The 16320-nt window shown below is 47.5% G+C and overlaps 1 protein-coding gene across 6 annotated transcripts in view; it reads right to left on the bottom strand.

Moving 5' to 3' along the window:
- The window catches only part of PTPN3 (protein tyrosine phosphatase non-receptor type 3), a 103741-nt gene that overhangs the window by 51548 nt on the left and 35873 nt on the right, over nt 1-16320 (bottom strand). For 3 of the 6 annotated variants that reach the window (XM_054584547.1, XM_054584546.1, XM_054584548.1), the window contains 5 exons: nt 14597-14675; nt 9933-9977; nt 7621-7673; nt 1748-1868; nt 571-658 (listed from right to left, as the gene is read on the bottom strand). In XM_054584547.1, the coding sequence (XP_054440522.1) occupies nt 571-658; nt 1748-1868; nt 7621-7673; nt 9933-9977; nt 14597-14675 (386 nt within the window). Of the gene's footprint in view, nt 1-570; nt 659-811; nt 1044-1747; nt 1869-7620; nt 7674-9932; nt 9978-14596; nt 14676-16320 lie in introns of those variants that run through there. The other 3 variants (XM_054584549.1, XM_054584550.1, XM_054584551.1) reach the window with 3 other exon arrangements.

The raw sequence follows: 16320 nt of genomic DNA, 5'->3' as shown, positions 1-16320 counted from the left end.
ATCGGTTTCTCCATCTGTAAAATGGGAATAACGATAATACCTCATGGGAAGGAAGCTGCCATGTGGCGGGCAGAAATTGCTCAGGGAACAACAGCTATTAGGCCATTTTATTGAAAAAGCCACAACCAATTTAAAAGACTGATTTTCATAATCATATCAAGGTAATTTTTAAAAAACAATCATATTTGAGTAATCAGCTCTAAATTGAGGAGCACTAAGATTAAATAGTAGAAACCTTAGTTCATTAAAGTGTTACTTAGAAAATCGAGTTTTTTCCTTCTTCAACCATAATATAAAATGGCTATACAAAAATTACCTGTTACTAATCCTCTGACCACCCCCTCCCCCAAATAAAGTCTTCAAAGGCAAATATGAAACAAGCAACTGAGGAAATAAGCAGCAAAACTCATTATTACTTTATAAACTTCCAAACATCTGAAAAAAAGGTGTTGGGGTTTTTTGGGGGTTTTGTTGTTTTTTTTTTGCAAAAGAAAAAATTTCAAGAAGGTGTTTTCAAACTCTCAGAAATTAAAATAATCTTTTGAAGCAAAATGTGCCGAGAGCACCTACCCGGCCGCCGTGCAGTTCCACTCCATAGAAGTCGAGGGTCCGTGCTATGTTGATGAAGCAAGACTCAGCTTCCGATTGCTTCAGCCCACTAGAGAGGACAGAAGGTACAGGGTTCACCCAACAGAGGGAATTAGCTCCAATTTTAAAAATTAATACAAATCTAAAAAATTGATAGCATTACTCTAAAGTTACTGAATCCCTTATATTATTCATCTTAATCTAAATCTAAATTCTACAAAACCTGACGGGCCGTCTTGTCCACCGAAGACGACTTCGCCTGGCCCACTCATTTCTTCGTTAAATAATACTTCTCATTTAGCAGGCTTGCAGCGTTCAGACACAGAAGACTGGCACCTTTCGGAATTTCCACCCTCCTTATTCCCAGCTGCTTAATAGCTGCTCTTTAGGTCTTTCTGCCTTCATCCACCCTTTTAGCAGCAGCCTCAAACTTCCAAACGTCACTGTACTATTTTAGGACGCTGGCTTCTGCCTGGGGAGCAATTCTGGGAGAGAGGATTGGCAGTGCCTTTAGAAGGGACTGGGTGGTTGGCCTTTGCTTTTATGGCCTTCCCAAGAACATGAGTCCCTTGAGACTCGGCCTTCCCCTTGGGGGTGGGGGTACCGTAACTGAGGCAAGAGAAGAGGAGGCCAGATGGGGCATGTTTGTTGCAGTAAAGGCTTGGCCCAAGACAGCACAGAAGCCAGGGGTATGCTTCTGGGAGTGAGGCAACTTCACGAGCTGAAGGTAGAGAGGGCTTCGGATGGACCCAGCCTGTCAGCTTTTTGTCCGTCTGCCTGTGTCTTCAATCCTACCTGAAGGGACGGCCCATTTTATTAAACGGGGTAGCCCATTAAAAAGGTTTGCCTGGTGGGGCCAATTTGTGGGGCAGTCACTTAAAAATGGGCCTTTCCTCCAGGGGTTAACTGATTTCAACAAGATCCTGAAAGAGAACACTGCAAATCACCCTAAATGCTTGCTGCATTTTTACACTTCACAGCACGCCATTTATGCCAAATATACATGCCCTCATAAAGCTCAAAGGTTCACAAACCCCCAACATCTTGAAAGAGGATTCATGAACAAAAGAGAGAGGAGAACACAGCAATACAAGGGGACACGGAGCTGACAGTACCCAACCGACGGTCCCAAAGTAGGCCACCCCAACTCTCCTCTCACCTGTGCTGCTCATGGAGAGATTCCACCTTCGTTAAAAAGTCATCGTTCTGATCTGGTATGAACTGACTATCCGAGAGATAGCCTGGATGATGAATGGAAGAATCATAGTCTCCAAAATGAGCTATCAAGACAGAATGAGGAGGAAATTGCCTTTTCAACATGGTCTGTATTTATAAGCATCTATTGAATCATAAGAAAAACCTCAATTGGAAATATTCTCTCCAAAAGTTCTGCCACCACATGAGCCCAAGCTTCCCATTAGCTCCAGAATCCACATTCATTACTCAAACTCTCCCAGCGGGCGAAGTACTGCCACATGTGCTCCAACCAAACCCTCCTTGTCCCTGAGGCTGCGCCAGGGGGAAAGGGGAGACTGCTCAAAGCTAGGTCCTTCCTATTCTCACCCCACAGCTGTTCCTCACTCTGGTCAGCACAGTGCTTGGTGCGCACCCCTGGGCAAAGAAAACAAGAGAACCCACTCAGAAAAATGCCACTCTCTGTACGCCAGGCGCTGTGCAGGTTCCTGGAGTCCCCAAGGTTATTTAACACTGAACCAACCTGCTCTAAAAAAACGGGCGAGGCCAGAGGGAGGCCATGCTGACTCACTCCCCGGAAATCAGGAAGCACAGGCAGAAGGGAACCAGGATGTGTTCAGAGGCCCTGGGGTGGGAGAAGACGGGGAGCATGAGGAGTGGCAGTGGGTGGGACTGAAGGGCCTAGGTCCCTGCAAGGCTCATGTAAGAGTTTTGAGGGGAAGGAAATAGGGGAGTCAGAAGGAAGGAAGACAGATGTTGGGGCTGTCAGAGCAATAGGGAAATACTGTTGGGGACCTGCAACCAGAGAGGCAAGAGAAAAGGGGGTTCTTTTGCAGGAACTCCCAGACTGGCCCCTGGTCCAGACGGCACTTCTCCCTCCGGATGCTTGACTGTCCTCCGCAGACGCGACCCACTGAGGCCCATGGTGTGGTACGTATTCCTGAGAGCTGGGCGGTGCTCAACCTACGCAAGTGCACACGGCTGCCCTGGGGACTCAAGCCGCCTGGGTGCCTGGACTGCGGAGGAGACTGGGGGAAAGAATCCTGGGCGGGGAGCCAAGGATCTGGTGTGAGGGACCCAAGGACACCTACTTCCCTCCCCCAAGATTCAGTTTTTCCATCGGTATAAAAACAGGAGTGAGAAAGACACCTTCTGGCTCTGATGGGCAAGTGCTCTACTATTTCCTTTTCTTGACAAAACAAAAAAGACTATTTCATCTTTTTCTTATAAACATGAGCCTAGATCTATCTTTCCAAAGGTTTTAATGAATTCCTCCTGCAGCTGGCTTCAATGTCGGGGGCTTCTGAGGACTCACGGTGTTTTCAGGGCACCCGCTCAACAACAGAAGGCTTCTAAATCAAACACAACTCTATCACAAGAACGTGGACTGGGGAGGACTGAGGATGCACCATGGCCGATCCCAGAAGGAAAGGATGTGAGCCAGGTGGCCACTTAGGAGAATTTCAAACACAAAACTGAAAGGTCAGGTGCAAGGGTATCTTTCTTTACATCCACTCAGCCTTGTGGACCCTCCACTGCCATCACACACAAGCGCTGCTCTTTGAGGTCACACTGCAAGGACGGGAGCCATTTCCTCCATATGCTGTTCTTCGTGGGCTGGGAGTGGGTCCGAAGCATCTCCCGGGCCTCGCCCCTAGGCATGGCATGTAGTAGGCACTCAGGGATGTGGTGCCTAGAACTGACTTGTATAGAGGCTACTGCCAAGTTCAATTTTGGAAGGGGAAGAGAGCAGTCAAGTCTATGCCTGCAGACTTGGTCAAGGGCACACCACGGGCCGTGAAGGCCAGCCAAACGAGGCTAAGCCGTGGGCAGAGGTGTCAAGGCTATATGATGTCAGCACAGAGTGGCTTACATGTGATTTTGCGCACTGCGAAGTACACAACAGTGCATTTACAGGAAGTAACTTAGATACCCTGACACAGGGTCCACAATGAGGAAAGCTTGAGAAAGCCCTAGAATCCCCTCATCCAAACTCCTCACATGAAAGGGGGAGAACCTAAGGTCTGGACAGGGAAGGAGACTTGCCCTCATCACAGAGCCATTGTTCAGCGTTCCAGATCGGAACCCAGGTGACCCACACCCCCGCTAGCGCTCCTGCCAGTCCACCACCTGCCTGCCAGGCCCAAGCCGCTGCTGGACATTTGGTGATGACAGTGGTCACATCCTCAGGTGGTAACCAAATGCTGCAAATGATTTTCCTAAGACTCAGCGCAAAGTCCTCCTAAATTTTACTGTTTGTTTCATTAGCTCAGAAGATCCTCTTGGATCTTGATTTGGGCACCCATCGTATAACTAATAGTCCCAATCCCAAGATGAACAGCATCTTTCTCTTTAGTCAAGTCACCAGCAAACATCTGAACTTAACACAGGACCGATGAACCTCCCTGTACGGGTGGTTTTCCCTTGAAATCTTAGTCAGCTTCTCTGTGCACAGTCCTGTGCTAACCACTAGGGGGAAACAAAGATAACAGGTCACACAAACATTTGCAAGGCACAGAACTGTTCCCACTTTGGTTTCAAGGACATCATCGCAGGAGATGCTCCTGATAACCCACCGGAAGGTGATAATTTCATCCCCATTAAACAGGTAATGGGACTGGGACTCAGGGAAGGGACCTGCTCACTGTTGCTCAGCTGGTAACTTGGAGCCTAGACTTTGACCACAGTCCATACTCTATGTATTTACTATACCACACGCCCAGGCAATACATGCAAACGCTAATTAGGGCAGAAAGAAAAGGAGATAGGGCTTATACATGGGAAATACCTTGTCTTTTAAGTTCCAAGTATTCTTTTGGCTGATATTTTATATTTTGTAAAAAAGAAAGGGTATGTTGCAGGAACTCAGATGTGTGGCATTTCAAGCTATTTATCCAACTTCCCCTCGAGCTTCGAGGCTCTTCTCAGGGGTCCTCACCAGGAAGCTTTTCCGGACTCCCCGCGCCCCCCGCCTCTGTGCTCATCCTCACTGCCAGCCTCATCTGGCCCACCTCTGCCTTCCCTCTGGGCTGCGGGCCTTGCGCTGGGCAGCCGTGCTGCCTGTCTGTGCGTATGGAGCCTGGTGCGGCACCCACACGGGCCAGCGGCTCCCAGGGCGTTGTGGAGTAAATACGTGTTTCTGAAAACGTTATTCTTTGAGCCACATAAACCCTTGGCAGCATTCCAGCAATCTTCCACTATCAAGAATTTTCAGGCATTTCACCCACAGATCACTTTAACTTATCCAGTGAAAAAAACGTGCCTTTGATTCTCTGATTCACTGATCATTGGTAGGTAGGGCTTGTCTTCAAGTTAGACAAAGGGTATACCCTTTGATCCAGCAATTTTTTATCTAAAAATTAATGTTATAGAAATGTACATACAGAATATGGAGAAATGTATTTACTGAAGGTGGAGGAATAAAGAACTTGTACTTAAAACTGCTTGCATGACAACCTGCAATGTCACTTAGCATGATAGTCAAGCTAGCATTTCCACTGATGCTAGTTTGCACTTTTTAGAGGCCAGTAACTTTCTTTAGCCCCAATCTATTGGTCTTTTGCAGAGTGAAACATGACTACTGAAGCTTAAAATAAGATTTTTTTTCCATTCTTAAATTTTACTGTAAATAGAATTTGTTTCTAACAGGCAGTACTTTCTAAAAAGCTTTCTACTGGGCAGACATGAACACACAGTAATAGTTAACACTTGCCATGTGCCAGGCACTATTCTAAGAACTATACACATATTGACTCATATCATCTTCACTACAACCCTATGAAGTTGACACTGTTAGCATCCCCACTTGACAGATGAAGAAGCTGAGGCCTGGAGAGGCTCAAGGTCAGGCAGGTGTTAAATGGAAGAAGCAAGACCCAGGTAATCCAGTTTGTCTGTGCTCTCACTGACTCAGTTAATAGCAATGGTCCAACTATAAAAAGTTCATAGCTATAGAGCACCTTCATGTATATTATTTGACCAAGTAGTCATATTGCAAGTTGCCATAATCACCAACATCACCTCCATCTTACAGGTGAGAAAACTGAGATTCACGTATGTGACAAATGCAGAAGTCAGGATTTAAATCAAGCCTGTGTCCTGCATCCTTTCGAGTGTTCCTGTCCCTCAAACCTAAAGTTCCAGTGATGAACCCCAAATGAGCTCTGAGGTGTAGGAAAGCCTGGTCTCCTCAGCTGATCAGCCTGGCAGACACAGAGGCCCCAAGGTCTACAGAGCAATACGAATGGAGCTGACGGGTGATGTGCCATTTCCCACACGGACGTGACGTGGCCAGGTCTGTTCCAGACGTGCTGCAGGGAAAGGCGAACTTTCCAACCCGCCCTGTCCCCCGCCAGGCCTACCTCTGCAACCTCTTCTCAGCTTCCCATCGGGGAGAAGGAGATGCAGGCTATTGAGGGGGAGGGGGAGGCTACCACTGGGTCTTGTCTCACTTGTAAGTAGGGTCAGTGTTAAAAGTCTCTCTTCCACCTCCTGGTATTAGGCAGGTTGGCAGGTAAGCTGCAGGCCCAGCCACCTTGCTATTCGGCTCTCCCATTTCTGTTCTTTGCTGCTAGGGAAGTAGGCAGACCTAAGGCCACCTCAGGGGTCTCTATCAGACTTCTCTTGCTACTTTGTCTCTTCTGAGACCAGAGTAGGGTGAGTAGTTCAGTCAGCACCTGCTCTATGCCTGGACCATCCTGCCCTCTCAACTCGCTACCATGCAGTCAGCTAAGAGGGTGGCAGGCCTGCATGGTGTGGGGAGAAGGGAGAGGGGCTTTCTTAAGTCTTAAGCTGCCACGCGGCTCTGCATGAGCTTTCTGTCGGTGTCCCGTGCTGGCACCATACAACGAGCTAACCACAAAGCAAATACCTCGCCGTCCATCTGGTTGGTCACCCTTTCCACCACACATACCCATGTCTGCCACGGGGCCATTGTAACACACAGTCCCAACAGAGTTTTGCTGATTGAATGAGTAGATTCATACTCCAGCTTAAACAGGCCTTGTTGGAAAGGTCCATCTGGACTTCCTATCCAGTCTGGCAGCCACTGGCCACATGTGGCTACCGAGCACTGGAAATATGGCTAGTCCACAATGAGATGTGCTGTCAGTGTAAAATCTGACTGGCTTCCAAAGACTTAGTACAAAAAAAGTAAAATACCTCGTTGATAATTTTTTACATTGATTACATATTAAAATGATAATATTTTGGAAATACTGGGCTAAAGTATATTAAAACTGAGCTCACCTGTTTCATTTTACTTTTTTAATATGGCTACTAAAACATTTAAAATTACGTAGGCAACTCACATACATTTCTATTGGACGGCACTGCTATTCAATAAAATATATATAGCCCATTAGCTCTATGGAAACTCTAAAAATAAATTCCTAAGATCCCAGCAGTATTTAGAGCGGCACCAAACAAGTAGCAGGAATGTCCTCCAGCAAATTCCATAACTTAGGTGGGTCTCGGTTTCCAAGTCTGTAAGAGGTGACTGGTATAAATATCTGCCCCACTGGGATTTGTTATGGAGAGCATAATGTCCAAAATGTGAGCAAAGCCTCCTCTGGAAACGTAACGTGTGATAGGTGTCTTCTGTTTCACGCATTCTCCTGGGAGAAAACCTTACACTACAGCTCATCCACTCTTTTTCCTTTAACCCCCTTCCTTAATCAACTGAGCCGAAGAATAGTGTGAGTCAGGGTGTGAGTGGAACTCTTTGGACAACCGGAGGTGCTTTCCCAACAGGACCCCTGGGGAAGAGGAGCAGGGACGTGGTCAAGCCAGGGAAGCCCGCGACCTGTTCACTCGTGAGGCGCCCCTGTGGCGACTTACATTGTACTGCATAGGAGGCTAGGACCACCGCTGAGTTAAGAGGGCAGGTCAACCTGTCAGGAGAAAAACACGTTAGGAAAAAGGCACTGGGGCCCAAAACACTCCTTGATCACCTGTCTTTTCTTTCTTGAGTTAACCATTAGAATGCACCATGAATCATAATAAAGATAATTTTATGATACAACTAATATTAAGCAGTCAAGATAAATGTAACACTGAAGATTTCTAAAAATTAAAAGAAAACCTTTCCATGTTTAAAATAATACACATTAATACATATACCATGAAAGTCATAGTGGGCCAGGATTCTGGCTGGTCAAGAAAGGCCAGGCTCACATCACTAAGAGGTCAATGTGAGAAAATTGTACTCTTAGATCAAGAGGCAACCTTTGTATCTTTCTAGTAAAGACCTGAGACTTTTATGGGCTCTCTAACTAAATCCCAGAGGTATACTGATGCTGTGGATTACACACTTTCTGGGAGGGCGACATCCTCTTAAAGCGGAAAAATAGAAAAGTATGATGAATTTTAAAACTCCAGTGAGTTTTAAATTACATAGTTCAATTAGTTATAGGTCTTTACCATCCCCCAATTCTATTTACTCTCCTGAAGCTTCGACCCTATGGGGAATGGTTTGCCCACCTCTCAGTTTTTCTACTACCCACCAGGAACCCCCAGACTCCAGGCTGGACTTGTTCTTCCGCCTTCTTAAGCTCTCTCCCTCCCACACACTCCTTCTCTGCCAGTGATTTCCTCTCGGTCTTGGTCCTATTTCAAACCCTCTGAGCGCTCCCTTTTCCCCGTTCGGCCTGGGGCTCCGCGGCCTTCCTAGGAGCCCGGCCAGCAGACCCAGGGCAGGGATCACTGCCCAGTGGAGGAAGGCAAGGGGGAGGGGCTGAGCGCAGGAGCAGGGCCGAGGGCTTGCAGCCTGGGGAGACAGATTTTAAAAGCATTCTTCCCAGCAACCCCATGGGAAGTTGAGAAAACATGCAGTTTCCATGGCAGCCCTTGAAGATGTGAGTCACCGCCACCTCTCCACCTCTCCGACTAAGCCGGCTGGCCCGCCAGGGGTCCCCTTCCGGTCCCTGTGCTGTGTACTGGCCTTGCAGTCACATGGGAAGGTGGGCTTCCCACTCTGGCCCCGACTGGAACTTCTAAGTGATCTCTCCAAGGCTGGGGATACATCCAAGGACACCCACTGTCTCTTTGTTCATCTGGGGACCCAGAGTCCGTGGGGAGAGCAAACAACAGCCGTTCACTCTCCTACCAAGATGGGCTTTGGTGAAATCCAAGCCAGGGTCCTTGCGACAGGAAGAGCAGCTGAATGGGATTTGGTGAACAACTCAGGAGGGAGGCTAAGGGGGTTCGGTCTAGATGGAAGAAGCAATCCTATGGTTAAGTCAGAAAGAAAAACACCTCCAAAGAATAGTGTACATCCCAAGTAAAGAACACTGCAAGCCTGCATTCTGCTCTCAGCTCAGCCCTGACAGGCGACATCCTCCTCACAGACGTCAGCCCACACCCGCAACTCCTTCTCCTGGGACCTATGAAAACCCGTGGTCTCCACGGCCCCTATTGGCCCTAACTGCTTTGTGGGCTCTTGTTTCACTTCCCTGACCAGCCTGCAAACACAGGGGAGGCTTCTGAAGACCCACCTCGAAGAGCTAAACTGACAGGAGGAAAGGGGATGAGAAGGGGAATAAGATGTGGCTGTCCCCACCAGTTTACCTGCCGTGCTTTCTCCCATAAGTCAAGAAAAGACTCAGGATTTGGAGGAGGTAGCTCAGGGACCACTGGCTTGGCATCTCCTCTCCCTTTCTGTGTTATTTGCAGATTGCTTTCCAGCCACGGAGATGGTCCTGATACACAAGAAGTGATGAATCATGGGCAGGTGCTCACGTCTTTGAGCGAAAAAGTGTCCCAGGGAGGAAATGAATCATCCACAGGTACTGAGGGGCTCTGAAGTGGACCTAAATTAGGCCTGATGGGCCTCCCTGAGGGAAATCCATTTTCCATTTGGGCTCCTTCCCTCCCTTTAAAATTTTTCAGGTCTATACCAGAAAGATAACTGTACCTTTTGTAACAGAATTAAAACAACATAAAACGAATTTTATTGATCCTTAGCCTCTCTTCACCAGGACTGAGTTGAACACGGATGTCCAAGGCATAATGTCGTACAGGATGCTGCTTTAACATCCATTCTTTGTTTACATTTAGTGTTGTTACCAGGAATGCATGCTCATTCGATTAGAACCAGCAACTACGCAAGGCTGGCAACTGACAGGGAAAGAAGAATGCAAAATTCTCTTTACCTTCCTTCACAAATATCCATCTTCAGTTGTAAGAAATACAAATGCCTATGAAACAATTATTTTCATTAATTCATCATACTCAAATTGAAATATGACTTGTACATTTGGTAAACAAAATACATAAAGGCACATTTTTATCTCAAGCATTGGGAACCGTTTTGCACATTTCAAAGCCGCCCCTTCACTAATAACGGCTCGGGTGGCTGCCTCGGTCTTGACCGGCAGGGGCAGTTTCCCGCCCGCCTCATGCCAGCACATGCTGTCCTCGGGCTGGCTGAGCAGGGATGGATGGGGTAGAAGTAGCCCGTCAAGGATCAGCCGGTCAGTGGGGGCCCTACCCTTGGCCTGGACCTCCCCCATCAAACTCGGGGTATCTGAGAGCACCAGCACCGGTGACGCTCTGCTCAGGCAGCCCCCGCACACGTGAGGGGCTGCTGCTCTGAACGTGGCATTTGCACACCCACGTACCCTCTGCATGAAGCCGCTGAGGGGAGGGGGGGTCTGTGAAAACATCTCCTTGGCTGGGGAGCGAACACCCAGCTGGGTTTTTTCCTGTGTCCCGGGAACTGTGGGTGTTCCAGCACAAGTGAAACAGTAGACGGGAGGCTGCCAAGACCTCCCAGCTGGATTCTGCACTTCTTTGTGAGCAATGTCACTTCAAAACCCGGGACCTGACTCAGGGACAGAGCTCAGTAAGTCGTCACAGGCACCACCTCGTCCTGTGAGTCTGCCCTCCACCCAGGTACCGGGGCACAGAGGCATCCGCGGTGCTGGGCGGGCTAGGAAGGGCCCTGGAGAGCATTATATTTAGGGATGCAGCATACCCGTGACACTTGGCCGCTAGCTCCCACTCTTTTTTAAAGCCCGGACTCAAGTGGGATAGACATTCCAGTGTCTGGCCAAGATAGCAAAAGCGAAACTTCTTAAAATACAATTTAGGGGTAGGAGAGAGAGAATTTTGGCCATTTAAACAGAGCATTCTCATTATTCCTTCAAATTTATGTTTAAAGGTCAAGGTGCTGGTGTTTTGAGACGTGAATGCTCCCCATGGTATTACAACTTCCTATCTGCATAGCTCTGGGCTGTGCACGTGGTATTGTGTAACTTGCTGCCTCATTTTAGCCTTATAATAGCTCTGTGAGGGAGGTACCACTATCTCCGTTCTTCACAGATGAAGGAACAGATACTCACATGGGTTACGTAGGATCAGTTATGTCTCATTTTAACGTGGACACTTATGCTATGGAAAGATATCTGACTATGCTACAAATTTCTTATGGGTCCAATGACAAAAAGCTTAGGGTCCGTTTCCTAACTCTGGTATTATTACTTTGACCATAATGACCATCAGCTACCCTCAGTGGGTTGAAGACGAGCATTGAAGAGACAGCGTGACACAGATTTGCTGGTTCATGTTTATTCCATATTGGAATCTCTACCTTTTCCACCTACGAGAACCTAATCAGTCGTTTCTAGTTTGTTGCTATGTTTAACCAAGCTGACATTCAACCAGAATTAAGTGTTCTCTCCTCCCACAATACTACTGAGAGAAAAAAGAGAAGGGAGAGAATTAGGGATAATCCAATGGCAAAGCTGGGCTTTCGCGGACGAGCCCAGCTAATCGGGGCGTCTTCCCAGGGATACAAATGAGAACATTAGCATGGACGTCGCCATCCATCAAATGCTACCTTGTCATATGTTCAGCAAAGCTTTTTTCTTTTGTTTGACTGATTTTGTAATTTTAATTTTTTCACTGTAGTAAAATATACCTAACATACAAGGTACCATTGTAACTGTTTTAAAGTGTACCATTCGGTGGCATTAAGTACATTCTCATTGTCGTGCAGTTTCAGCAAAGCTCCTGCGTAAAATTTGTGACATCATCACGAACACATCAGGACAGTGGGGTGGGACCCAGACCTAGCAGACCCCCAGGCATCTCAAAGGAGCCCAATCTGAGTCTTCCAGTAAAGGAAATTGTTTACAATGATCTAAATTTATCAGAAACAGCAGTCGGGAAGGCTCACCATCCAGGAGGCATTTATTTGGCAGTTAGAATAAAGGAAAGACATTTAGAAGAGATGCTTGGCGAGCCTGTTCTCAGAAATGCAATGGTCACTCCTAGACTGTACCCCCTCCAGGAGCTCAACTTCCGAAAAAAGCAACAAATGCCTCCCTCCCTGGATCCTTAGCAAACAACAAATACTGCCACCGTACCCCTTCTTGGACCCTTAACAGCTCAATTTCTAACAGGGAACTTAACTTCTGGGCAAGCTGTAGAGCTGGGGCTTCATAAAATGCTATGTGCCAGAGCACAAGTAAAACTCTTCATTTAGTCAAAACAAAACATACACATAAATTAATGAAATCAATTAATGGTGGAAGCCTGGCCCAGCTCCACAGGAGCCACAGGGGTGGCTGCTGCCATGGCACCTTGCTGCATTAAAGAGAAATCTGGTGCCCAACTCCTAGGAGGTGACGGCTATACTCTGCATCACCCTGGGGACACCACCTATTCTGAGACGGGAGGCAGGGGCCGGGGTGGGGTTGGTGGTTGGCTCTCAGCCCTGAAGAACTGAATTTTAGGAGGAACACACAGACAAACCAAATTTTATATGGGGCTTGGGTAAAAATAAAAATCAGTCTACTACTTGTCTTGAGCCAAAACCTGCCCTTCTGCAGCCTCCACCCACTGGCCGTAATTCTACCACCAAACACGTCTAATGCCTCCTCTCCCACAACTGCCACCTGCCGTTTGCAGATCTGAAGGCAGCCTTTGCCTCTCCGCAAGTCCTCTCCCTACATTTCCCTCTAAAGTCAGGGAGGCTGAGTGGGACGATTCTGACAGCTCCCAAAGGGAGTGAGCTTCCTTCCCCTGGGGAATGGAAGTGAGCACCCCGTGCCCAAGGGTGCTGGAGGGTCGCGTGCATCGGGATGGTCCCGGCAACCCCCGCACTCCAGTTCGCTCCGTGGAGAGCATCACAGGGAAGGGACAGGGCGATGGGGGACAATCACAAATGCAGGCAGCACAGTTCACACTTGGGGTTGGAACCCATCAGTTGGTAGTAAAATCAATTTAATGGTCTGCAACTGGCATTTTAAAAGGAAAAAGAACAGCAGCAAACTTTAGGGTACTTTTGCATTTACTATTGTTTTATGAAATGTTTGCTTCAGCAATTTATGTATACCTGTGTAATGAATCAAAATACATTTTTACTGTGTGGTTGTGACTAAAAAGCTCACTGCACACATGTATATACATAGAATATATATATATATATATACTCCATCATGCTATCTTTAAAGCATTCCTTGGACCGAATTTGATATTTAGTAATGGCTTGTGGTTGTTTCAAGCACATATTCTTATAGATGATGTCACCACTTTGTGTCTGTGGGCTTCTGGGCTGACCTGTGAGGTCTAGCGTTACTACACTTCGCTTAATCCACCAGAATACCGGCCACTAAGGGGGAAAACGCAAACCTCCGTGTGCACTGCCCACGGTTACCCACTGAGTCGTGACGGGCGTCTCCTGCACTGGCTTACAGTTTAACTTCCCGGTACACAGAGCCAAATCTCCACTGTCTGCTCCTGTAGAGGGGAGAGGTGTGCGAAGAAGGCAAAACAGAGTAACAGACTAATATTTGGCCTTTAAACATATTAAAAGTTAAAATATGTGATCATGTGACTGCCATTAAAAAAAGAAAGGAAGGAAAACAAGGCAGCATTCTCTGTCTGGTGGTGGGCAGACGGCCACAATGTGCACAGAACAGATTCAATATTTCTGAACATCCATTCACTGCTTTTCCTAGTGGCAGAGTCCCCCTACCCAAGAAAAATAAAAGTATCAACAATAAAAGGGCTTAACGTTGCCATGGGGGAGAGTAGAGGCATGGCTGAGTTTGCATTGTACCTGTTCAAACAGCAACAACTCTCCTGTGCCCGCCCCCTCCATTCCAAGCACTGTTCCCCACCTGGGCAACCCACGTGCACCAGCACAAAGCTTCCGCCAAACACCAAGCCCTGAGGGGTAAACAACTTCTACCGCAGCCCTCTTTCCCTTATCTGGTTCACACCTTGCCTGCACTGGCTGATTCACTGAGGAGAGAAGCTGGCCCAGCTTGTTCTCCTTTCCAGCTCCTACCAGCTGGGGATCTGATAGAGAATCCTTAGCTTAGAGACCTCCTGTTATCCGGAAGAGACTCAGTTCTAGCCCTGCAGAGATACCATGCTACTTGGTCAGTAGGTGACTGTTTACAAGCTCTTCTTCCAAACCCTGCCTGCATTAGGAGAAAGGAACTTGTTCTTTGAATACAGGAGCTCAACAGGCACCAGAGGCGGGGGTGGGGGTGGGGGTGGGGGTGGGGGTGGGGGGAGGCTTGGGATGCCCTTTGGGCTCCCCTCCCCACCTCTGAAGAAGGCGGCAGATGGGAGTGTGCTGGGAATTTCAGCCAATCAGGAGGCGATGGAAGCAGGCCCAAGACTGAAAATGAATTAGCCGATTAAAATTTCAATCTGTGTACCCCAACTTTTACTTGGATCATGATTGTTGTGCAGTTACACCCAAATGAAGGATTTGGCCACAGTGATAAAATAAAGAGTACAGTTTCAGTGATTACTCATTTTTATAGACTAAAGAGAAAACTTTAATAAAATGTATTACCTGGTTTGTTCTTGCTGCAGTGTGTTGGGATCAGGTATAAAAAATCTTACTCGAAAATGCAGGGTACAGGGGAAACCTCCTACAACATTTTTTAAAAACAAATTAAATTTTCCCTTTAAAAAAGTCAATGTATGTAAGCTACTCTCCCGTAAGCGATGCATTTTTCACTAGATCACAGCTTTTCCATCAATAAAAGCATTAATTTCATAGCTTTTCCATCAATAAAAGCATTAATTTCAAAAAAAAGAGTACATAAGTTAACTGTTCAGAAATCTCCATGTCTACAAGCAGTAAAATATTTTTGCAACATCAGCACTGAACGAGGCATTACCTACTTCCCATTACAGGCTTAACTTGGGGCTGCTCAAGCAGTGCACCCCATTATCTGCTTCAGGAATTTAAAAAATCCTTAAATCTGCAGATTATACAGAATTCACAAAGAAATATTATCTCCCATATATAGTGATTTTATACTTTTCAAACACTTTCATGTACGTCCTTGATGTTCACACCACCACGACTGTGAGCAAGCAGGACAGCAGCCTTCTACACAGACGCCAGCGAACAGGCTTAGAGATGTGACTTGCCTGAGGTCACACAGCTGATCCCTAAGCCAGAGCTGGAGCACTGGGGTTTCTGATTCTGCTATGTCACGTTTCAAAAAACATTTTTATACTGGAAAACATGCCATGCTTTGAATGCAAGTGAATTCCAAAAGTGATTAATACACTAGCAAATATCACATAATTAACATACTTAACTATGGCTTTACGCAAGGATACCAAAAGTCATTCTGCTTGCACGAATAAAATGAGCCCATTTCTTGTGTTAGGTAGAGCAACAGGAGAGGATCAGATTGTGTTGCTAAGATCTGTGCTCTACCGAAGGTCAATCTCATCCCTCTCCACTACTCAGTAAGTAACTGCCCAGTGGCCCTATCTAAGTGCTCAGCACTTACTTGCTCTCTGAAAGCCCGCCTCCTCCTCTCACGCGTCTCCTCTACCTTACTTCATTCTTGCTCCACCCTTCCCTCTCTTCAGTGTCATCTCTCTGTATCTCTGGCCTGTGTCATAGACTGTAACTGGTGTGTGTGCACCTATTAACACGCTTCTGCACCGGTGCCTGAGTGCCAGCGTGGGTGGTGCTGTCACTGGGTGCCAGCTGACCACCTGCACATCAGGGCATCGCTAAGTGCCCCCCGCCTCGGGATGCCCTGTAGGCCCCCCCCCCCACCTCTGTAAGTTGTCGCTGTGTGTCTCGGGCATGCGTCCAAGTCCTTCTCACCCTCTGCGCACCCGGAGCACCCTAGCATGTGCTCAAAACTATCCTACAACTGTCTTTGCCGTTGTCAAGAGTCCCCACGCTTGGCTGTGAGCACCTTAAGAGTAGGGTCCAAATCTGACTGGGACCAGATTCCCAGAGCTGAGCCCAGTGCCTCTCCAAGGTCTGAGTTTCGGACCCATCAGCTGAATGAATGCGTCAGTAAGAGAAAGGATGACAATACCTCCCCATGCCTGTGTGCACTCGCCCCTCTGTGAATTCAGCAGGCAGCGATTTGCACAAAGGCTCTGTGGCTCCCTATGGGTGCTTCTGAATGGCCAAGGACACAGCTCATCGGAGATAAGGACTTGGAAGGCCTGGCTCCCAGGTGAGAGCAGCAGGGGGATCAGGGCCAGGGCGGCTTGTTTCTCCTCCCTCCCATCTGGGGCCGGGGCTGCGGCATA

Source organism: Pteronotus mesoamericanus, unplaced genomic scaffold, assembly GCF_021234165.1.
Source record: "Pteronotus mesoamericanus isolate MK-2021 breed Mesoamerican mustached bat unplaced genomic scaffold, CSHL_Meso_final contig_78, whole genome shotgun sequence".
Lineage (NCBI taxonomy): Eukaryota > Metazoa > Chordata > Mammalia > Chiroptera > Mormoopidae > Pteronotus > Pteronotus mesoamericanus.
This window is presented reverse-complemented; position numbering and strand designations above follow the sequence as displayed.